General features: G+C 35.0%; 1 protein-coding gene across 3 annotated transcripts in view; it reads left to right on the top strand.

Annotated features, from left to right (window-relative positions):
- The window catches only part of PCNX4 (pecanex 4), a 42,839-nt gene extending 18,709 nt beyond the window's left edge, over nt 1-24,130 (top strand). For all 3 annotated transcript variants that reach the window (XM_079912890.1, XM_079912891.1, XM_079912889.1), the window contains 5 exons: nt 3,161-3,521; nt 6,088-6,191; nt 9,250-10,286; nt 10,649-10,835; nt 23,214-24,130. In XM_079912890.1, the coding sequence (XP_079769016.1) occupies nt 3,161-3,521; nt 6,088-6,191; nt 9,250-10,286; nt 10,649-10,835; nt 23,214-23,465 (1,941 nt within the window). In that variant the 3' untranslated portion in view covers nt 23,466-24,130. The remainder of the gene's footprint in view (nt 1-3,160; nt 3,522-6,087; nt 6,192-9,249; nt 10,287-10,648; nt 10,836-23,213) is intronic.
- Nucleotides 24,131-24,400: the final 270 nt, after the last annotated feature.

The following is a 24,400-nucleotide window of genomic DNA, read 5'->3' as shown; positions in this document are numbered from 1 at the left end:
CTGCCTATTCAAGATCGTAAAGATTTGCTATGTTTTCTTCTAAGAGTTTTATAGTTTTAGCTCTTACATTTGGGTCTATGATCTACTCGGAGTTAATTTTTGTATATGTTATGAGGTAGGATTCCAAATCCATTCTTTTGTATATGAATGTACAATGGTTTCAGCATAATTTATTGAAAAAGCTATTCTTCCCTCAATGACTTTTCTTGGCACCCTGCCAGAAATCAAACAAATGTAAGGGTTTATTTCTGGGCTCTTATTCTTTTTTCCATTCATCTATGTCTGTCCTTATGCCAGTACTACACTGTCTTGATTACAGTAGCTTTGTAGTAGGTTTTAAAATTGGAAAGTGTGAATGTTATGACTTTGTTTTTCTTTTTCAAGATTGTTTAGACTATTCTGGTACCTTTGTGTTACCATAGAAATATTGGTTTTGGCTTTTCAAGTTTTTCAAAAAGGCATCTGAGACTTTGATAGAGATTGCCTTAGATCTGTAGATAAAATTTGGGGAATATTGCTGAAACCGAGTAGGACCCTGTGGGGCTCCTGGGCACAAAAACCTTTCTGTGTCCCCTTCCCTGAGTTCCAAAGGGCAGGTTCAAACAGTTGCTAATCGGGGAAGGGAGAGGATGGAGAGACAAATGAGGAGCAGTCAAGAAACAATAGTGCAGCCTTAGGAGCAGGGTCCTGGTTCCCGCTCAAGGGATACACATAACAATATCTTTGAGCTCTTCTGCAGAACTAAAACCCCCACCAAATGGAAGGTGTTAACTACTTGATGAAGCACTCTTCATTCCAGAGAAGGTCACAGTTTGCCCATCATCACCTGATGCCATATAATCTTTGGATTGAAGGAATGCAGCAAGGCACCCTGATCCTTACCAGCAACACTGCTCCCCTTGACTATAAAACTCCTCACCCCACCTCCACCACCACCACCCCCGGGTTTGGGACACACAGTTTTGAACACACTAACCCGTTGTGGCCCCCTTTGCCTGGCAAAGCAATAAAACTATTCTACTTCACCCAAAACTCTTGTCTCCGAGGTTCAATTCAGTGTCGGGATACAGAGGCTAGATTTGGCTTCGTTGCTGTCTTAGAAATATTAATTCTTCCCATTCATCTACATGACATGTCTTCATGTTTATTTATATCTTCTTTATGTCAACATTGTTTTGTAGTTTTCAGTGTACAGGTCTTACAGTTTTATTAAATATTATTCCTAAGTATTTTATTCTTTTTGATGATATTATAAGTAGATTGTTTTCTTAATTTTTTGGGTTGTTTATTGCTCAAGTATAAACTGCAGTTGATTAGTTAATGTTAATCTTATATCCTGAAACCTCACTGAAATGTTTTATTGTTTCTAATAGATTTTTAGTGGATTTCTTAGGATATTCTGTATATGAGATCATGTCATCTGCAAATTAGATATAGTTTTACTTCTTCCTTTCCATTCCTTTCCAATCTGGATGTCTTTCATTTCTTTTTCTTACCTAATTGCCCTGGCTAGAACCTCCAGTATAATGTTGAATAGAAGAGGTAAGAGTGGACATCTTAATGAGGAAAGCATTCAGTCTTTCTCCATTAAGTTGATGTCTGTCTTTTACCATTCCTGCTTCTATTCCTAGTTAAACTTTTTTATCCTGGAGGGTGTTGGATTTTGCCTCTTCTATATCTATTGAAATAGTCATGTGGTTTTGGTTTTTTAATCTACTAACATGGTGTAATATATTGATTTTCAGTTGTTAAACCAATCTTGCATTCCTGTAATAAATCTCACTCAGTCTTGGTGTATAGTCTTGTCTTTATGTTGCAGGATTCAGTTGGCTAGTGTTTTGTTGAGAATTTTTGTCTGATGTATATATTTGTGGCTTTCTTTTCGTATCTTTCGTTTAGATACCAGAATAGCAGTGACCTCATAGAATGAGGTGGGAATTTCATATCAATAATCTTGAATGTAGTATTCAGTATGTATCTTAAAATATTCTGTACTATGTAGTATTTTGTAGTATGGAAGCCATCTGGGCCTCAGCTTTTCTCTTTGGGTAGCTTTTAAATTGTTAATTCAGTTTCTCTACTTGTTATAGGTATATTCAGATTTTCTATTTCTTCTTGAGTTGGTTTCAGTAATTTATGTCTTTTTCTAGGAGGTTGTCAGTTTCATCTAAGTGATCTACTTTATTGGCATATCGTTGTTCATAATATTCTCTTATAATTCTTTTTATTTTGTTCTGTAAGATTGCTGGCAATGTTATCTCTTTCCTTCCTGATTTTAGTAATTTGAGTCTTCTATGTATTTTTCTTGGTCAGTCTGGCTAAAGGTTTGTCAGTTTTGCTGATCTCAAAAAAACAGCTTTTGGTTTCATTGATTTTTCTCTATTATTTTTCTATTCTCTGTTTTATTAATTTCCACTCCAATCTTTATTATTTCCTTACCTCTGCTTACTTGAGATTTAGTTGCTCTTTGTTTTCTAGTTTCCTAAGGTGGAAGATTAGGTTATTGGTTTAAGATCTTTCTGCTCTTTCATTTGTAGCTATAAATTTCCCTCTGAGGACTGGGTTTGCTGTATCACAAGTTTTGTTGTGTGTTTCATTCATCTGAAAATGTTTTCTTGTTTATCTTGTGATTTCTTCTTTGACCTGTTGGTTATTTAGGAATTTGTCTTTTAATTTCCAGATTTCTTTCTGTTGTTGATTTAATTCAGTTTTGATTGAAGAACATACTTTTCATGATTCATATGAATACACTTAGTATGATTTCAGTCTATTGAGGTTTGTCTTATGGCATGATGTCTGTTTTTTAATCTGTAAAATATTCTCTAAAATAAGGATAAATTAAGGATAGTTGCTTAACTGTTTACTACTGCTAGTTCTCATGACTTAACAAGCATGTAATGCAAAGCTTAATCAACCTTAAGATAGACATAGCACTGTGTTCTCTTTAGTACTACTTTTTTTTTAAGAGAGGTGAAACTTAAAAATGTAGTCTCATTTATTAACTGTGAGATTGGAGAAAATTATAACAAAGGATCTCATGTAAGGGCTATTTCCTCAAAAATATTGGAGCAGTAATAAAATTATACTGTTTTTCTTATATGATCTTGAAAATTTATGAAAGGTATTTAAGAATAAAAACTTCATTTTTATGTCTCTGCAGGTTGGTATCATGCGTGATCGTCTGATTCAATTCATCTCTAAATTGCAGTTTGCTGTGACCATACTCTTGGCGTCATGGACAGAGAAAAAACGTAGAAAATCAACCACCACTTTATGTGTACTCAACATTGTCTTCTCTCCATTTGTGTTGATCTTCATAGTTTTTTCTGCACTACTCTCTTCTCCCTTACTCCCCCTCTTCACCCTTCCTTTGTTCTTGGTGGGGTTTCCTCGACCTATTCAGAGTTGGCCAGGAGTTGTGGGTACCACAGCCTGTGTGTGTGCAGATACAGTGTACTACTACCAGATGGTCCCGAGTTTGAACACTGCCCTGCAGTCTGCAATGGCAGCTGGAAGTTTAGGTAAGTAAATGGGTTGTGCTTAAGAAATCCTCACAAATGCATATAAAGTACAAAAAAATGAACAGACAGAAAAACAGTCTTTTGATCCAGCTGTTATACAGATTCTAATACTTTGATGTGCAGGCAGAAAGACTAAATATGAAGAAGTATATCTCCTACTCCTTATTTTGAGGGAAATAAAGTTATAAAATAAAAATATGAAGTGAAAATTTCATTTAGGTGATTTGACAATTTTTAAAAAACATTTTCTTGACTAAAATCAAGTTATAGTCCCCCTATGAAACATGAAACACCTTATCCCAAAATTTTCATGAATTTTAATGAGTTCATGTCAAGTAGATATAACAGCTTAGGTCCATAAAGAGTGAAAACTAGCATTATATAAATATCAGATTGAAGAGCTTAAAGGAGTCTGCTTGTATCTTATTAGTTAATGTCTAGCAACTTGTCTGACAAGGTTAGAGGGTAAGGGAACATAAAAGCTTTGGTCAGTGATCGGTAACCTCCCAAAATGAAGTGCTATACGAATATTAGCAAGATTTTTGATGAGAATGAGCTAATATTATAATTATAATTTTGTGATAATTTTATAATTTCATCATACACTAACTGTAAATTCAGCTATATTGTACTTCTCAAGGTTGGTTTTAGATAAAGTACAAGCCGATGACAATAGTGTGTTGTCTCCTACGGTATGCTTTAGCCCCTGAACTTGTTTTAGGTATGTCCAGTGACTTCCTAGCAGACTAACTCCCCTGGCAGAGAGTAGCAATTTAAAATTAGAATTTTAATGAAATGTTTATTTGGGTTGAACTTTTCTAATTATCTATTATGTGAGATAATTTAGGAAAAATTTTATTTTTCTGATATAAATTTTTTATGAATAAGCATTTTCCTTATAGGAAATATTCTACACTTTTAATACTTTCATACACTTCCAATTAATTTTTATTATATAGTGCAATGCCACTTTTTAAAATGCCTGTAACGTTAAACTCACATCTGAAATAATAAATACCTTAGTAATAAGGTAGAAATTATACGTTATTATCAAATCAATTATATTCAACCAGTAAGTGTGTTGTAAAGTATTTCCTGGGAGAAAAACAGAAAACAGTGAGGTAACATTTCACACACATCTGATTGACAAAAATATAAAAAAAGTCTGACATTAACAAGTATTGGCTAGGGAGTGGGGAACAGGAACTCTCAAACCCTGTTGAAAGGGAATGTGTAAATTCATACAGCTACCTTGAAGAGTAAACTTAATAGTCTGTAGTAAAGATGTACATATCCCATGGCCTAGGAATTCCAGTTTTAAATTCCATGATCCAGTGATTGCAATTCTAGAGAAACTCTTGGACGTGTGTCTTGAGGGTCCCCAAGACCATTCCCAAATTTGATGAGTTTCTAGGGGGACACATAGGACAGCATATAGTTGTGCTCATAGCTAAGATTTAGTATAGTAAAAGGATGCAGAACAAATACAGCAAAGGAAAAGTCACATGGGGTGAGAGACTGGGTGAAAGCTTCCAGGCATCCTTTCCCAGTGGAGTTACACAGAACGTGCTTAATTCCCCAGCGCCTTGTTGTGACAGTATGTGTGATATGTTGACTACTGGGGAAGCTTATTTGAGACTCAATGCCTAAGGCTTATATTGAGGGCTGGTCATGTAGGCACCCGCTGCCTACGAAATACCAAAATTTCAGCCTCCCAAAAGGAAAGCAAGTGCTCAGTATAAACTGTATTCTTTGCACAGACAGTTTAGGCACAATGCGAGACTGTTTATCAGGTAGGGTGGTGAGAGCTCTTTTGAAATACAAGTTCCCAGTTTCCAGCCAAGGGCCAACTTTGTAAGCAGGCCTTTCAACAGACAGCAGTTATTTCTGCTATGTTAACTCTTTCTACATAATACATTGTACAAGCAGACTTGTACAAAGATAATTTATACAGCATTATTTATAATAGTGAAAAATTGGAAAACATCTGAAATGTTATCAGGGAAATGAATATTTAAATTCAGCTATATTTGTACAATGAATTCTCAGTATAGTTAGAGTGAAGGAGCTTTGTAGTCGATATATAATGTCTCAGAGACCATGTTGAGAGAAAAACTAAGTTTTAAGAGTATTTGTACAGTGTGGTAGATAGCATTTTATGTAAATTTTTAACACCACAAATTTATAGGCATGTATATAAAAATGTCCAAAATGTTTTAAATCATTAATGTGAAGTTGGCTTTTATATATTTAATATATTTTCCTAATATATTTAATATGTATTTAGGGTTTTACATAACAGGTTCTAATTTGTTGTTTTTCTGGAAAATATATTCTTAATTCTTATAAATTATCACCTATAGATTTTCTCTTCCAACTGTTCCTGTAAAGAGCTTAATTTAATGCCTCCTGATATGCAATGGATAGTTGTTTGTATTCTTGACCTAAAAAGAGGGTAGAAAGAATTATTAATTAGTCCCAAGTGTGTTATTAATTTTAAAGATTCACGTGGCAAAATAAAACAAGCTTTAACAATTACTTACTTTTTTTTTCTAATTTGTTTTAGGTCTCCTCTTACCTGGGTCTCATTACTTGGGCCGTTTTCAGGATCGTTTAATATGGATAATGATTCTAGAATGTGGCTATACTTATTGCTGTATTAACATTAAGGTCAATGTGCATTTGAAACCTCTCTAGTACATGTGTAAAAATTTTGTTATGCACACATCAAAGAATTAACAGCTCACTTTGGAAGAGTATTTTTTTACTTGTGAAAACACTTAGGATTGTTAAAGTGTATTTCAGTATGCACATATTGATAGACAGACTAGTGTTGACTGTATGATAGAGCATAGTAACAAAATACACTTGCCCCTTTTTTATCCAGTCTTATTCTTTTTATCCCTATCTAGTTGAGCATCTCAAAAAGGTGACTCAGTAATATTTTCTTCACTCCTATATCATACAAGCATTCTCAACTTAATATAAAAAACTTCTTTTGACCCCACTGCCCTTACCTGCTAATACTGTTTTTCTCCTTTCAGAGCAAAATGCCTTATTAGAGTCACTTATAATCATGTCTCCAATTTCATTACTTCCATTTTTCTCTTCAACTTACTCTAGGTTTTTGACCCTATTACCTATTACTCTAGTAAAAACTGCTGTTGTCAAGGTCTCCAGTGGCTGTGGCATTGCTAAATCCAAGGATTGATTCTCAGACCCGTTCTTGACCTGTCAGCAGAATTTGACAGAGTTCATCTCTTCACTTGTTTCATGGATTAATCCTTGACAGTCTCCTTTGATGGTTCCTTCTCTTTCCTTGACCTGTTAATATCAGACTGCCCCAGTCCTTGCTGACAACTCCATCCTCTAGTGGCTCAGATCAAAAACATTTGGGCTTTAGTCCAGTGATATTTGACTCCTTGTTTACTTCTATACTGCATATCCAATCCAACAAGAAATCCTGTTGGCTCTGCCTTTAAGTCATATCCTGTATCCCACCACTTCTCACCACCCTACTTTCAGTCACCTTCATTTCTTTCCTGGATAGCTGCAATCACTTCCTAATTGGTCTCTCCGCTTCTGCCTCTGGCCCCCTACAGCCTATTATCAACCAGAATGATCTTTAAAATCTAAGTCAGATCATGTCACTTCCCTACTCAAAATCCGACAGTGAATATCTTCTTTTGTTCAGAGTAAAAGCCAAGGCCCTAAAGGGTCAGGCTCCCTATTTGGTCTCATCTGCTCCTTTAACCATCTCACCCTACCCCAGCATACTGGCTGTTCCCTCTGCCTGGAGCACTCTTCCTCAGACAGCCACACAGCTAATTCCATCACCACCTTTAGGGCTTTGCTCAAATGTCACCTTCCCAATGAGGTCTACTGTGGGCATCCTATTTAAAATTGAATACCCACTCCCATTCCTGCCTGCATTTCCAATCCTCCTTGCTTGCTTTACTTTTTCTCTATTTTCATAACACTTATACCTTCTAGCAAACTATGTAATTTGCTTATTAATTTTATTGTTGATTACCTGTGTTCCTCCACTCTCTAATATAAATGTTGCAAGAGCAAGGATCTCTGTTTTTATTTGGAGAATATATCCTGAGCCCCTGGAACAGGGCCTGGCACATAGTAGGCCCTTAATAAATATTTGTTGAATGAGTAGTGAATTAATGAATTTTTTTGTCTTAATGCGGATTGGATAAAATTGCTGGTGACTAAAAAGCTGTTCCTTTAGTCCAGTGGTTCTCAAAATGCAGTTCTCCAGATTAGTAATTTTAACATGTCCTGGGAACTTTTTAGAAATGGAAATTCTTAGGCCTCACCCCAGACCTACTGAATCAGAAACTCGGAGGGGGGGTTGCCCAGCAGTCTGTGTTTTAACAAGTCTTCCAGTGATTCTGACTCACCTAAAGTTTGAGAACTACTGCTCTAGTCTAACATCTACAAGTAGGAGAAGGCAAAAAATCATGTAAAATATGGAGGACATTTTCATTGCTTAATTTAGTTCTATTTTTTTAATGGTACAGTTTTATAATACCTAATAATGTGGGTCCTTTTATTGATCTTTTATGCTCCATGAAATATATGATATATAGATATACTTTTTGGTGGCAGTCTTTCTTTCTTTCCTTTTCATTTTTCCGGACACAAGCTTGCTTAGATATACCATCTACTAACATTTATATAACACTTTAAATTTGACAAGACACTTTCATTACTTGCTTTTCTCTTCACAACCCTATGTGCCAGGGTTATTTTTCTTTGAAAGAGAAGCAAAAGGAATCTCAGGGGGTAAGTGACCTACTCAAGATTGTGTACTAGCATCTGGCAGAGCCATGATTTAAAAGCAGATTCTGATATCACATTCCGTGTTCTTTCCCTGGATCATAATACAACCTAACAGCATTGCCTTTTATTAAAATCACTGGTAGTTTTGTAAAGATGTATAAATAAATAAGCAATAATTAATAATAATAGTAAACAGTGACCTGAGGTATCCTCTTCAAGTGATTCCTTCTAGCGAAGTAATCAAAATGGGTTTAAAATTCATATAAGGACATATTCATAGTATTCATTCTTTCAGCATATATTTGTTGCATCCCTCATTGTGTGCCAACTACTAGTTTAGGCACTGAGGATACAGTAGTAACCAAAAGAGAGCTGCTCTGTGGAGTTTATATTGTAGTTGGAGGAGATAGATAATAATCAAATACATAAATCTGTATTATTATTACGTTATTATAATTTTTTTAACTGGAACAAAGGAATAGTTAGATAGATTATGGCATATCCATATAGTAGAATACTGCTCTCATATAAAGTAGGCTGGAAAGGATACAAAGCTAATGTGCATATTGTGTAGTTCCAATTTTGCTCCCCCCTCAAATTTGTACAATTTTTAAAAGTTTTTAACAAGTGTGATTCAACCTTGATGTACAGTCTTAAAATTATGGTCATACTCATTAAAATTGTTTTGCTAATTTCCAGTGGAATTTCTAAAATTTCTTTAAAAATATAACATTATTTTTCATATCTGTATCCAACATCAAATATATTGTGTCATTAAGTTTGAATTAAGGTGTAGCTCTTGGGTTAAAGACTTTTTTTGCATTTTACATATTTTTATTTTGAGAATCCAATCCATGAGTATTTACAAAACTAGTTACTTTTCTCTGTGTAATAAGTGATCATAAACTCAAGTATTTTCTTATTTCCTCTTTAGGGGTTAGAATTGCAAGAGACATCCTGTCATACTGCTGAAGCTCGAAGAGTTGACGAAGTTTTTGAAGGTGCCTTTGAACAAGAAGAATATGCAAGAGTATGTTCCATTAATGAACACTTTGGAAATGTCTTGACACCCTGTACTGTTTTGCCTGTGAAACTCTATTCTGATGCCAGGAATGTCCTGTCTGGCATAATTGATTCCCATGACAACTTAAAAGAATTTAAAGGTGACCTTGTTAAAGTACTTGTGTGGATACTTCTTCAGTACTGTTCCAGAAGGTCCAACATGCAGGAAAATGTTCACAAAACTGAAAATAAAGGGAAAGCATCTCTAATAATCCTTCCTCCTTTGAATACTTCACCACAAACCGAATCCCCAGAAGACACAGATAGTTTAAATTCAGAAAATTTGGATGACTGGTCTGATGATGTTTTTGGTGAAGAGCCAACTATCAAAAAAGGAAAAGAAGAAAAAGATCAGTTGAAAGTTTTGCCAGGTATAAATTTGCCTATTCCAGGATCAGTGGAATCACAGAGGGTTGGTAAACATTCTACAGGCACAGTTACTGAAAATAGTCTTTACCAAGCAGTTGCATTGGGATACCCTGCTACTGACAAAGGGAAACAAGAAGCCATGGCATACATCCCTCTCATGGAGTTCAGTTGTTCTCATTCTCACTTGTTAAGCTTACCTGAAGAGTGGATATCTAATTGTTTGCCTAATTCCAAAGTGAAGGAGATGAGCTCATTATTTCCAGAAGACTGGTACCACTTTGTTTTAAGGCAGTTGGAATGTTTTCATTCAGAAGAAAATGCCTCAAATGTAGTGGAAGAAATTGCAAAGGACAAAGTTTTAAAAGACTTTTATGTTCATGCAGTAATGACTTGTTATTTTAGTTTGTTTGGAGTAGACAATATGATTCCTAGTCCTGGTCATATATTGAGAGTCTACAGTGGTGTTTTCCCTTGGTCTCTTGCCTTGGATTGGCTCACAGAAAAGCCAGAACTGTTCCAACTAGCCCTAAAAGCTTTCAGGTAATTCATTTTGATTACATATAAGTTGTAACATTGGCCAAAAAAATGTTGATTTTTTTATAACGTAGAAGGAGATGCTCTTTCATTTCTAATTTTAAAAAATAATCACTTTCCAAAAAATGAAAAATGCTTGGTATGTACTCTGATTATATCGGGAGCACACTTAAATTTGTACTTTCTTTTTATGTGGAGAACCTGTTTTTTGTATGGCTTACTGGATTGTTTTGCTTTAACTCTTATCATTTCTCCCAGATCTTTTTTTCTGAAATATATATGATTTCAGTTCAGTATCTTTAAAAATCTATTTCATCTATAAAGTTGATTTTAAAAATTCTAAAATTCTTTGTTTCTCCATTTTTTAGGTATACTCTGAAACTAATGATTGATAAAGCGAGTTTAGGTCCAATAGAAGACTTTAAAGAGCTGACTAACTGCCTTGAAGAATATGAAAGTGACTGGTACATTGGTTTGGTATCTGATGAAAAGTGGAAGGAAGCAATTTTACAAGAAAAACCATACTTGTTTTCTCTGGGGTATGATCCTAATATGGTAAGGTTAAAAATGTGTTCTTAAACATTTTCATATATTAACCTTAAAGAATAGAAATCAGTTATAAAGTATTTAACCTAAGTGATAGAGATAAATATATTAATTATAGTATTAAGGTATTTGTAATCATGACTTTATGGCCAACATAATCCAGTCCTAGAATGACTGATTATTTACTTTGGCAAAGCTAATAGGAGCCAATAAAGAATGTTGTGTAGCTATTATGCAGTAACTGAGCTATAAGATAGTCAAGTAAATGTAATTTGCTATAGCATATTTGACTAAATGGGTTGTATTTGTACGGCAAATTCAAGTGTATGAATTATTACTTTGGATTTGAATCCTAGAAGAAAAATTTGTAATTTGTAAGCAAGTCTGACTTGTGAAAATTCAGAGACTCTAAATAAGGAATGCCTTTTTTAAGATTTAGTACTTGTTCTCATTGCATTTAAAATGTCATTGAGTGTGCACAATATGAAAGAGTCAGTGTTATGAGCTTATTGTGGGTTCCACATGTGGTGTTACTGCACATGTGCTTCCCAATGAAAATGATGAAAGTTATTTTTTAAAAACAACCATTTAAAGTCTTAGAAATGGTCCTAAGGGCATATAGCAAATAAACATTTATTAAAGAAAATCTTCTGAAACCTAAGAACAGTTAGAGACTACATCATTTGAACCAAGACCCATTGCCTCCCAGCTCAGCAAGACAGAAACTCCACTCAGACTGGTATGGCCAAGAACACAGGGCTCCCTCTCCCCTCAGCTCCCAGTTGGAGGACTGTTTTCCCAGAAGAGGAAGGACTTCAGCATTTCTCATCTTCCTCCCACCTGCCTATTGTGAGGCTTGGTTCTCGGCATGTGTAATCAAGAGGTTGGAACTCCCTCTGGCCACCCCTAACTTGTTGGATGGAGGCTTTACCTGGGCCTGGTGTCACTGACAATAGCGGGGCCTGATTCCTCTTGTCTATGGATGTTCCACAGTGGGAGTGGCAAGCCAAGAAGACCTGAGTTTACTGCTCCCCCTCTACCAAACACATGTCCTGAAGCATAGGTGTTACTCAGAAGTGCGTCATTATCTTACATCCCAGTTCCAGCGCTCTGGCTCAGAAATTCTGCCCACTGGGAGAAGCAGACCATTAAAAAAAAAAAAAAAAGCTCTAGATCTCTTACCAAAGGAAGTGACTTCATTTGCACATAGTTTGGACACACTGAAGCTTAAGATGTTCCTCAAAAAACAGTGGAGGTGGTGGTGAAAGTTACTAGAGGCAATTGGTAAAATTTAGAGGTCTCAGCTGAACTGCAGGCCAGGTAGATTAACAGAGAGAACCAGGGAAAGAAACAGCGGAGAAGAGCCCTCCTGGGGTCAAAACGAATCTCAAACACTGACCTCCAAAACTGTTCTTTCAAAGGAGCCCAAATTTAATTGGATCACTCTGGAGCAATTTAGGTCCCAGGTCATTGTTGAAAATGTAGAGCAACCAGCTGGGTGTGAGCATTTAACAAAGAAAACCTTGCCAAAACCACTGCCATCCCATCATAACTGTGGGCACTCACAAGGCTGCACTCCCTGAGGAGCAATATCAAAGACTTCACAATTGAACGGGAGGTAGGATTAACTTCACTAAAGTCATCCAGCCATTCACTAAGCAAATATGCAAATAATAATAACAAGCCCTGGGGTGTGGGGTAGAGAGGATCAGTACCCAGAATTGCTGCAGTGTTACCTAAAATGTCCAGTTTTCAACAAAAATTAGGCGATATGAAAAAAAACAAAAATAACAAGAAAGTCTGACCCATGTGTAGGGTGGTGGGAAGGGGGACATGACAGAAATGGCCTGTGAGATCAACAACATGTCAGGTTTAACAAAGATATCAAAGTAACCATTTTATATATATGTTCAAAGGACTGAAGGAAATTATGATTAAAGAACTAAACAAAGTGGGAAACGAAGTGCTTATAGAGGGAACCTACCTCAACATAATAAGGGCCATATATGAGAAGCCCACAGCTAACAACATACTCAGTGGTGAAGAACTGAAGGTATTTCCTCTAAGATCAGGAAAATGACAAGGTTGCCCACTCTCACCACTTGTATTCAACATAGTATTGGAAGTCCTAGCCAGAGCACTTTAGTTAAGAAAAAGAAATAAAAGGCATCCAAATTGGAGAGGAAGAAGTAAAACTGGTACTATTTGCAGATGATGTGATATTGTATATAGAAAACCCTATACTCTATAACAAACTATCAGAAAGAGAAATTAAGACAACAGTCCATTTACAATTGCATTAAAAGAATAAAATACCTAGGAATAAATTTTTTTTGTAATTGGAAGTTTGTACCTCTTAATCTCCTGCACCTACTTCTTTCCTCTCTCCATCCCCTTCCCCTTCTCCCTCCCCTCTGGCAACCACTTGTTTGTTTCCTATGTCTGTTTCCGTTTGTTTTTTTTTTAATGTTTGTTCATTTGTTTTGTTTTTTTAGATTCCAAATATAAACAAAATCATATTTGTCTTTTTCTGTGTGACTTATTGCATTTAGCATAATAGCCTCTAGGTCCATCCATGTTGTCACAAATGGCAAGATTTCATTCTTTTTTATGGCTGATTAATATTCCATTGTATATATGCCACATCTTCTTCATTCATCTATTGATGGGCACTTAAGTTGCTTCCATATCTTGGCTATTATAAATAATGATGCAATGAACATAGGGGTGCACATATTTCTTTTCTTTTTTTAAAAATTTATTTATTTTTTATTTTTGGCTGCATTGGTTCTTTGTTGCTGTGCATAGGCTTTCTCTAGTTGCAGGGGGCGAGGGATACTCTTTGTTGTGGTGCGCGGGCTTCTCATTGAGGGGGTTTCTCTTTGTTGCGGAGTATGGGCTCTAGGCACGCAGGCTTCAGTAGTTGTGGCACTTGGGCTCAGTAGTTGTGGCTCACGGGCTCTAGAGCACAGGCTCAGTAGTTGTGGCATACGGGCTTAGTTGCTCCGTGGCATGTGGGATCTTCCCCAGACCAGGGCTCAAACCAGTGTCCGCTGCATTGGCAGGTGGACTCTTAACCACTGCGCCACCAAGGAAGTCCTATACTTATTTTAATTAGATAAATACCAAGGAGCAGAATTGCTGGATCATATGGTAGGTCTATTTTTTTTTTAATATCTTTATTGAGATATAATTGCTTTACAATGGTGTGTTAGTTTCTGCTTTATAACAAAGTGAATCAGTTATACATATACATATGTTCCCATATGTCTTCCCTCTTGCGTCTCCCTCCCTCCCACCCTCCCTATCCCACCCCTCCAGGCTGTCACAAAGCACCGAGCCAATATCCCTGTGCCATGCGGCTGCTTCCCACTAGCTATCTACCTTACTACGTTTGTTAGTGTGGTAGGTCTATTTTTAATTTTTTGAGGACTCTCCTTACTGATTTTCATGGTGGCTGCACCAATTTACATTCCCACCAACAGTGCGTGAGGGTTCTTTTTTCTCCACATCCTCACCAACACTTGTTATTTGTTGTTTTTTTGATAATAGCCATTCTGACAGGTGTGAGGTGATATCTCATTGTGGTTTTGATTTGCCTTGCCCTGATGATCAGTGATGTTGATCATCTTTTCATGTGCCTTTAGGCCATCTATATGTCTTCTTTGGAAAAATGTCTATTCAAGTCCTCTGCCCATTTTTAAATTGGGTTGTTTCTTTTTTTGATGTTGAGTTGTATGAGTTCTTTGTATATTTTGGACATTCATGCTTTATCAGGTATATTATTTGCAAATATCTTCTGCAATTCAGTAAGTGGTCTTTTCGTTTAGTTTATAGTTTCCTTCACTGTGCAAAAGCTTTTTAGTTTGATGTAGTCCCATTTGTTTATTTTTGCTTTTGTTTCCTTTGCCTGAGGAGACATATCAAAAATATGTATTGCAAGTCTCATGTAAAATAACTTACTGCCTGTGTTTTCTTCTAGAGGTTTTATAGTTTCAGGTCTTACATTTAAGTCTTTAATCCATTTTGAATTTGTGTATGATATGCGAGAATACTCCAGTTTCATTCATTTGTACGTAGCTGTCCAGTTTTCCCAACACTGTTTATTGAAGAGGCTGTCTTTTTCCCACTGTATGTTTTTGTCCCCTTTGTCATAGATTAACCACCCACATATGTGTGGGTTCATTTCTGGGCTCTCTGTTCTGTTCCATTGGTCTATGTACTGTTTTTTTGCCAGTACCATACTTTTGATTACTGTAGCTTTGTAATATATTTTGAATTCAGAGAGTGTGATACCTGCAGCTTTGTTTCCTCTCAAGATTGTTTTGACTATTTGGGGTCTTTTGTGTTTCTATACGAATTTTAGATTATTTGTTCTAGTTATGTGGAGAATGCCATTGGTATTTTTATAGGGATTGCACTGAATCTGTAGATTACCTTGGGCAGTATGGTCATTTTAGCAATATTAATTATTCCAATCCATGAACACAGTATCTCTTTCCGTCTGTTTGTGTCATCTTCTATTTCTTTCATCAGTATCTTATAGTTTAATGAGTACAGGTCTTTTACCTCCTTAGTTAGATTTATTCCTAGGTATTTTATTCTTTTTGATGCAATTGTGAATGGGGTTGTTTTCCCAAAAGAAAGCTGGGTTAGCAATGCTTATATCAGACAAAAGAGACTTTAAAACAAGGACTGTAACAAGAGACAAAGAAGGACATTACATAACGATCAAGGGATCAATCCAACAAAACGATATAACAATTGTAAATATTATGCGCCCAACATAGAAGCACTTAAATACTTAAAGCAAATATTAACAGACATAAAGGGAGAAGTTAACAGTATCACAATAACAGTAGGGGACTTTAATTACCCCACTTGCATCAATGGACAGATTCTCCAGACAGAAAATCAATAGGGAAACACTGGTGTTAAATGACACATTAAACCAGATTGACTTCATAGGTGTATACAGAACATTCCATCTGAAAGCAGCAGAATACACATTCTTTTCAAGTGCACATGGAACGTTTTCCAGGATAGATCACATGCTAGACCACAAAACAAGTCACAGTAAATTTAAGAAAACTGAAATCATATCAGGCATCTTTTACAACCACAACAATATGAGACTAGAAATCAATACAAGAAAAAACCTGCAAAAAACCACAAACACCTGGAGGCTAAATAATATACTGCTGAGAAACTAATGGATCACTGAATAAATCAAATAATAAATTTAAAAAATACCTAGAGACAGATGAAAATGAAAATACAATGATCCAAAATCTGCAGCAAAAGCAGTTCTAAGAAGGAAGTTTATAGTAATACAAGCCTACCGCAGGAAACAAGAAAAATCTCAAATAACTTAACCTTACACCTAAAGGAACTAGGAAAAGAAAAGCAAACAAAACCCAAAGTTAGAAGAAACAGAGAGAGAGAGAGAGAAACAAAGAGCAGGGCAGAAATAAATAGAGACTAAAATAATAGAAAAGATCAATGAAATTAAGAGCTGGTTTTTTGAAAAAATAAGTAAAATCCATATACCTTTTGCCAGACTCATCAAGAAAAAAAGGGAGAGGGCCCAAATCAGTAAAATCAGAAATGGAAAAGGAGAAGTTACAACTGACACTACAGAAACAAAAAGGATCATAAGATAGTGCTGTGAGCAACTATACACCAGTAAAATGGACAACCTAGAAGAAATGGACAAATTCTAAGAAAGGTGCAGTCTCCCACAACTGAACCAGGAAGAAATAGAAAATATGAACTGATCAATTACCAGTACTGAAATTTAATCAGTAATTTTAAAACTCCCAACAAATAGAAGTCCAGGACCATAGCTTCATAGGTGAATTCTACCAAACATTTAGAGAAGAGTTAACACCTATTCTTCTGAAACTATTCTAAAAACAAAGATATCACAAAAAAAGAAAACTACAGGCAGTATCACTGATGAATATAAATGCAAAAATGCTCAACGGAATACTAGCAAACTGAACCCAACAGTACATTAAAAGGATCATACACTGGGATCAAGTGGGATTTTTTCCCAGGGATGCAAGGATTTTTCAATATCCGCAAATCAATCAATGCGATACATCACATTAACAAATTAAGTAAAAAAACATATCATCTCAATAGATACAGAAAAAGATTTTGACAAAATTCAACATCCATTTATGATAAAAAAATATATATATTCTCCAGAAAGTAGGGGCATAGAGGGAACATACCTCAACATAATAAAGGCCATATATGACAAACGCACAGCTAACATCATACTTAGTGGTGAAAAGCTGAAAGCATTTTGTCTAAGATCAGGAACAAGACAAGGACTTGCAGGCAAGACAATGCCCACTCTTTCCACTTTCATTCAACATAGTTTGGAAGTCCTAGCCACAGCAATCAGAGAAGAAAAAGAAAGAAAAAGAATCCACATTGGAAAGGAAGAAGTAAATCTATCACTGTTGACTGATAACATGATACTTTACATAGAAAACCCTAAAGATGCCACCAGAAAACTACTAGAGCTCATTAGTGAATTTGGTAAAGTTGCAGGATATAAAATTAATATACAGAAATCTGTTGCATTTCTATACACAAAAAAACGAAATATCAGAAAGAAAAATTTAGGGAACAATCCCATTTACCACTGCATCAAAAAGAATAAAAACCTAGGAATAAAGCTACCTAAGGAGGCAAAAGACCTGTACTCTGAAAACTGTAAGATGCTGATGAAAGAAATTGAAGACAACACAGATGGAAAGATATACCGTGTTCTTGGATTGGAAGAATCGGTATTGTTAAAATAACTGTATTAACCAAGGCAATCTACAGATTCAGTGTAATCCCTATCAAATTAACAATGGCATTTTTCACAGACCTAGAAGAAATAATTTTAAAATTTGTATGGAGAAACACAGAAGACCCTGAATAGCCAAAACAATCTTGAGAAAGAAGAACGAGCTAGAGGAATTATGCTTCCTGACTTCAGACTATACTATAAAGCTTCAGTAATCAAAATAGTATGGTACTGGCACAAAAACAGACACATAGATCAATGGAACAGGATAGAAAGCTCAGAAATAAGTCCATACACTTATGGTCAATTAATCTTTGACAAAGGAGGCAAGAATATACAATGGAGAAAAGATATTCTTTTCAATAAGTGGTGCTGGAAAGCTGGACAACTGCATATAAAAGAATGAAATTAGAAATTCTCTAACACTGTATACAAAAATAAACTCAAAATGGATTAAAGACCTAAATTTAAGACCAGATACTATAAAACTCCTAGAGGAAAACATAGGCAGAACACTTTGAGATAAATCGCAGCAAATTTTTTGGATCTGCCTCCTAGAACAATGGAAATGAAAGGAAAATAAACAAATGGGACCTAATTAAACTTAAAAGCTTTTTCACGCAAAGAAAACCATAAACAAAACTAAAAGGCAACCTATGGTTTGGGAGAAAATGTTTGCAAAACAATGAGACCGACAAGGGATTAATTTCCAAAATATGCAAACTCACACAGCTCAATATTAAAAAACCAAACAACCCAATCAAAAAATGGGCAGAAGACCTAAATAGACATTTCTCCAAAGAAGACATACAGATGGCCAACTGGCACATGAAAAGATGCTCAACACTGCTAATTTTTAGAAAAATGCAAATCAAAACTACAGTGAGATATCACCTCACACCAGTCAAAATGGCCATCATCAAAAAGTCTACAAACAATAAATGCTGGAGAGGTTGTGGAGAAAATGGAACCCTCTTACACTGTTGGTGGGAATGTAAACTGGTGCAGCTACTATGGAGAACAATATAGAAATTCCTTAATAAACTAAAACTAGAGTTACCATATGATCCAGCAATCCCACTCCTGGGCATATATCTGGAAAATACAAAAACTCTAATTCAAAAAGGTGCATGCACCCCACTGTTCATAACAGCACTATTATAATAGCCAAGACATGGAAGCAACCTAAATGTCCATCGACAGATGAATGGATAAAGAAGATGTAGTATATATTGGGTTGGCCAAAAAGTTTGTTCAGGTTTGTCTGTAAGATGTTATGGGAAAACCCAAACGAACTTTCTGGCCAACCCAATTTACACACACACACATATATATACATACACACATACATACATAGATATATACACACAGTGGAATATTACTTAACCATAAAAAGAATGAAATAACGCCATTTGCAGCAATATGTTTGGACCTAGAGATTATCGTACTAAATGAAGTAAGTCCAACAGAGAAGGACAAGTATCATATCACTTATATGTGGAATCTAAAATAATAATACAAATGAACTTACTTACAAAACAGAAATAGACGCACAGACACAGAAAACAAACTTATTTTTACCAAAGAGGAAAGGGGAGGAGGGATAAATTAGGAGTTTGGATTAACAGATACTATACATATATTAACAGATACTATACATACTATATGTAAAATAGATAAACAAAAAGGACCTACTATATCACACAGGGAACTATATTCAATATCTTGTAATAACCTATAATGGAAAAGAATCTGAAAAAGAATATATATATGTATTTATGAATATGTATAACTGAATCACTTTGCTGTACACCTGAAACTTACACAACATTGTAAATCAACTATACTTCAGTTTTTTAAAAAATCATATGATCATCTCAGTAGCTGCAGAAAAAGCTTTTGACAAAATTCAACAACCATTTATGATAAAACTCTTTAACAGAGTGGGTATAAAGGGAACATACCTCAACATAATAAAGGCCATATATAAGAAGCCTACAGCTAACATCATACTCAGGGGTGAAGAGCTGAAAGTACTTCCTCTAAGATAAGGAACATGACAAAGATTTCCACTCTCACCACTTTTATTCAACATAGTATTGAAATTCCTAGCCACAGCAACCAGAGAAGAGAAAGAAAGGAATCGAAACTGGAAAGATAGAAGTAAAACTGTCACTGTTTGCAGATGATGTGATAGTATACATAGAAAATCCTAATGACACCACCAAAAACTACTAGAACTCATACATGAATTTGGTAAAGTTGCAGTATACAAACTTAATATACAGAAATACGTTGCATTTCTACACACTAATAATGAACTATCAGAAAGGCAAGTTAGGAAGACCTAGGAGTAAATTTTTAAAAGAATGTGAAAGACACTAAAAACTATAAGGCATCGATGAAAGAAATTGAAGACACAAATAAATGGAAAGATATTCCATGCTCATGGGTTGGAAGAATTAATATTGTTAAGATGTCCATACCACCCAAAGCAGTCTACAGATGCAGTGCAATCCCTGTCAAAATTCCAATGGCATTTTTCACAGAAATAGAATAAACAATCCTAAACTTTGTATGGATCCACAGAAGATCCCAAATAGCTAAAGCAATCTTGAGAAAGAGCAAAACTGGAGGCATGATGCTTCCTGATTTCAAACTATATTACAAAGCCATAGTAATCAAAACAGTATGGTATTGGCATAAAAACAGACACATAGGTCAATGGAACAGAATAGAGAGCCCAGAAATAAACGCACATATATATGGTCAATTAATTTATGACAAAAGAGCCAATAATATGCAATGGGGGAAAGACGGTCTCTTCAATAAATGATGTTATGAAAACTGGGCCACTGTCTTACCACTATACACAAACGTTAACTCAAAATGGATTAAAGACTTAAATGTAAGACCTGAAACCATAAAACTCCTAGAGGAAAACATAGGTGGTAGCTCCTTGACATCGGTCTTGGTAATGATTTTTTGGATTTGACAACAAAAGCAAAAATAAACAAGTGGGATTACTTCAAACTTAAAAGCTTCATTCAGGGACTTCCCTGGCAGTCCAGTGGTTAAGACTCTGCATTTCCACTGCAGAGGCACAGGTTTGATCCCTGGTTGGGGAACTAAGATCTTACATGCTGTGTGGCTCAGAAAAAAAAAAAAATTAAATTAAATTTAAAAATAAAAAGCTTCATTCAGCACAGCAAAGGAAATCATCAACAAAACGAAAAGACAATCTACAAAGTGGGAGAAATATTTGTAAAACATATATCTAATAATGGGTTATTATGTTTTAAAATATATAAAGAACTCATATAACTCAATAGCAAAAAAAAAAATCTGTTTTTAAAATGGGCAGGGGATATGAGTAGACTGAATATGAATTTTTCCAAAGAAGATACACAGTTTGCCAACAGGGACATGAAAAGGTTCTCAACATCACTAATCATGAGGGAAATGCAAATCAAAACCACTATCACCTCATAACCTGTTAGAATGGCTCTTATCAAAAAGATAGGAAATAACAAGTGTTGGCTAAGATGTGGAGAAAGGGAATGTAAATTAATGCAGCCACTCTGGAAAACAATATGGATGTTCCTCAGAAAATTAAAAACAGAACTACCGTATGATCCAGCAATTTCAATTTTTAATGTTTATTCAAAGGAAATGAAAATACTAATTCAGAACCATACCTGTACCCCCATGCTCAATGCAGCATTATTTTTAATAGCGAAGTCATGGAAATAACCTGTATACCTACAGATGTATGGATAAAGAAAATACACACACACACACACACACACACACACACACACACACACACACACACACACAGAGGAATATTATTCATCCATAAAAAAGGAAATCTTGCCATTTGTGACAAAATGGATAAACCTTAAGGGTATTATGCTAAGTGAAATAAGACAAAGATAAATATCATTTGATCTCACTTATCTGTGGGATCTAAAAAATTAAAGAGAAAGAAACCAAACTCACAGACACAGAGAAAAGATTGGTGGTTGCCAGAGGGTGGGAGTGGGTGCAATTGGTAAAGGTACAAACTTCCAGTTACAAAATAAATAAGACCTGGGGATGCAATGCACAGTGTGGTTAATAATACTGATTGTATATTGTTATATTGCTAAGAGAGTAGATCATAAAAGTTCTCATCTCAAGAAGTGATGGATGTTAATTAGACTTATTGTGATTATTTCACAATATATCCAAATATTGAATCATGCTGTACACCTGAAACTAATATGTCAATTATATTTCAATTTAAAAAGGGAGGTAAAGGAAGGTATGATGACAATCTCACATCAAATAGAGAAAGAATATCAATAGAGATAGAAATTATAAAAAAGAACTAAATGAAAAATATACTAGAGGGCTAGACCATAAATAGCATAACTTAACCCAATTTAAAAATAACAAAGGATTGTATAGACATTTCTTCAAAGGAAATATACAAATGGAACAATAAGCACATGAGAAGATGCTCAATATCATTCATCATCAGCAAAATGCAAGTCAAAACCACAATGACATCACTTCATGGTAGGATGTCTAAAATCAAAAAGTTAGATAATAAGCGTTGGTGAGGATATGGAGAAATTGGAACTCTGATACAGTGCTGGCAGAAATGTAAAATGGTACTACCACTTCGGAAAACATTCTGGCATTTTCTCAACTAGACATAGAGTTACCATATGATCCAGTAATTCCACTCCTATATACCCAAGATAAATGAAAACATAAATCCACATGAAAATTCAAATATAGCAGCATTATTCATAATTGCTGAAAGATGGACACACCCAACTGTCCATCAACTGATGAATGAATAAACAAATAGTGGTATATTCATTCAATGGAATATTATTTGGCCATAAAAAGGAGTGAATTTACTTGATACATGCTACAACATGAATCAACCTTGAAAACATGCTGAATTAAAGCCAGTCACAAAAAAACACATGATTCCATTCATGTAAAATTTCCAAGACGAGGCAAATCAATACATTAGATTAGAAAATATATTAGTGGTTGCTAATGACTGGGGAAATTAAGGGATAGGAGGATAATAGCTAAAGAGTACAAGGTTTCTTTTTGAGGTCATGAAAATATTCTGCAGTTGTGGAGATAGTTGTACGTATCTGAACATACTAAAAAGTCATTGAATTATATATTTCACATCAGTGAATTATATGGAATGTGAATTATATCTCAATAAAGCTGCTTTTGAAAAGAGCCTATTGGATGATTGTTCACTGACTAGTATTTATGACTTATGCATTGCTGAGGCCAGATGAGATGAGGGAATAGAGAGGAAAGTAAAGAGAAGTGAGTGCAGTGGCTATCAGGAAATTTTTTTCTCTTGCACTTATTTGGAGAGCAATCAGATAGATGTGATTCTTGATTCTGAAGACAAGCAACTCGTGTACATTTTGATACACTACTTTCTGTTTAAGTTTGCCTAACTACAATGGAATTTTTCTCTAATTTTATAAATAAAGGCCTGAATATAATCTCTTTTCTTTTGCTTTCCCTCCCACCTCGTTTATTCTTTACAGGGAGTTTACACTGGGAGAGTACTTACCCTTCAAGAATTATTGATCCAAGTTGGGAAGTTAAATGCTGAAGCTGTTAGAGGTCAGTGGGCCAATCTTTCATGGGAATTGCTTTATGCCACCAATGATGATGAGGAACGTTATAGTATACAAGCTCATCCACTACTTTTAAGAAACCTTACAGTACAAGCGGCTGATCCTCCCCTGGGATATCCAATTTATTCTTCAAAACCTCTCCATATACATTTGTTTTAGAACCCATTTTAACTTGTATTGTGAGCAAATGAGATGTCTAGAAAATTAACAATATGATTCCTCATAACTTCACTGGACTTCTCTCTCTCCTCCCACAAGTCAGATGCCTAAGAAAAGCTAAGCTCTATAAAGTTGATTCTCTTAGGTATCTTAATGGTTTAAAACAACAACTTTATGTCTAACATAAAAGTTAAAATTAGTTGGCCAATATTTGTGCCCTATTGAGTGTGGTAGGCTTTGGTAAATATAAAACATTTGTGTAAGATAATATAATGAATTTTTTAATGCTTTCTTAAATGTATAAGTGACTGCCCTTAGTCAACAACTATGTAATTTTTACATGCTTAAAAGATACACATACCAGTGTTTTTAAGTCAAGATAATGGATCCTACTGAAGGTTACATAATGTATATATATTTATTTGAAATATTAAATTTTACAGTATTTTCAAACTTTGTGCTATTTTATTTTAATATTTAACATGGTCTGTTTCCATATAATCTATTCATTTTCTTTTCATATACTTCAATTCAGAAACCTTAAAAATTTTCAATAAAATCTCTTCCAAAAAAATCTTTCTTTTTTTTCCCAAGTATCCTTTTGATATGTTTGAAAGGAAAAGGTCATCCCATTCATCATGTGAATACTCACAGGATCAGCAACATTAAGGTAATCTGATTATGACTGTTAGAGGCCATTCTGTAGATCTGGCTCCTCATGCATTTCTTTTCAACTGAATATACGGCTTCTGAAGAACGACTTATCCAGTAGGACTACCAGTTACTAGTGTCTTAAGGTGTTTGAACTAAAGGCAGAAAGAGATGGGAGAAAATTTTTCATAATGTGATCAGGCTTTTATTTTCACCCTTTTGCTGCTTAGAACTTTTTACAGGTACTTATAAGGAGGATGAACAATGAATCTGCATCATTTGGG

Source organism: Stenella coeruleoalba, assembly GCF_951394435.1.
Source record: "Stenella coeruleoalba genome assembly, chromosome: 2".
Classification (NCBI taxonomy): domain Eukaryota; kingdom Metazoa; phylum Chordata; class Mammalia; order Artiodactyla; family Delphinidae; genus Stenella; species Stenella coeruleoalba.
This window is presented reverse-complemented; position numbering and strand designations above follow the sequence as displayed.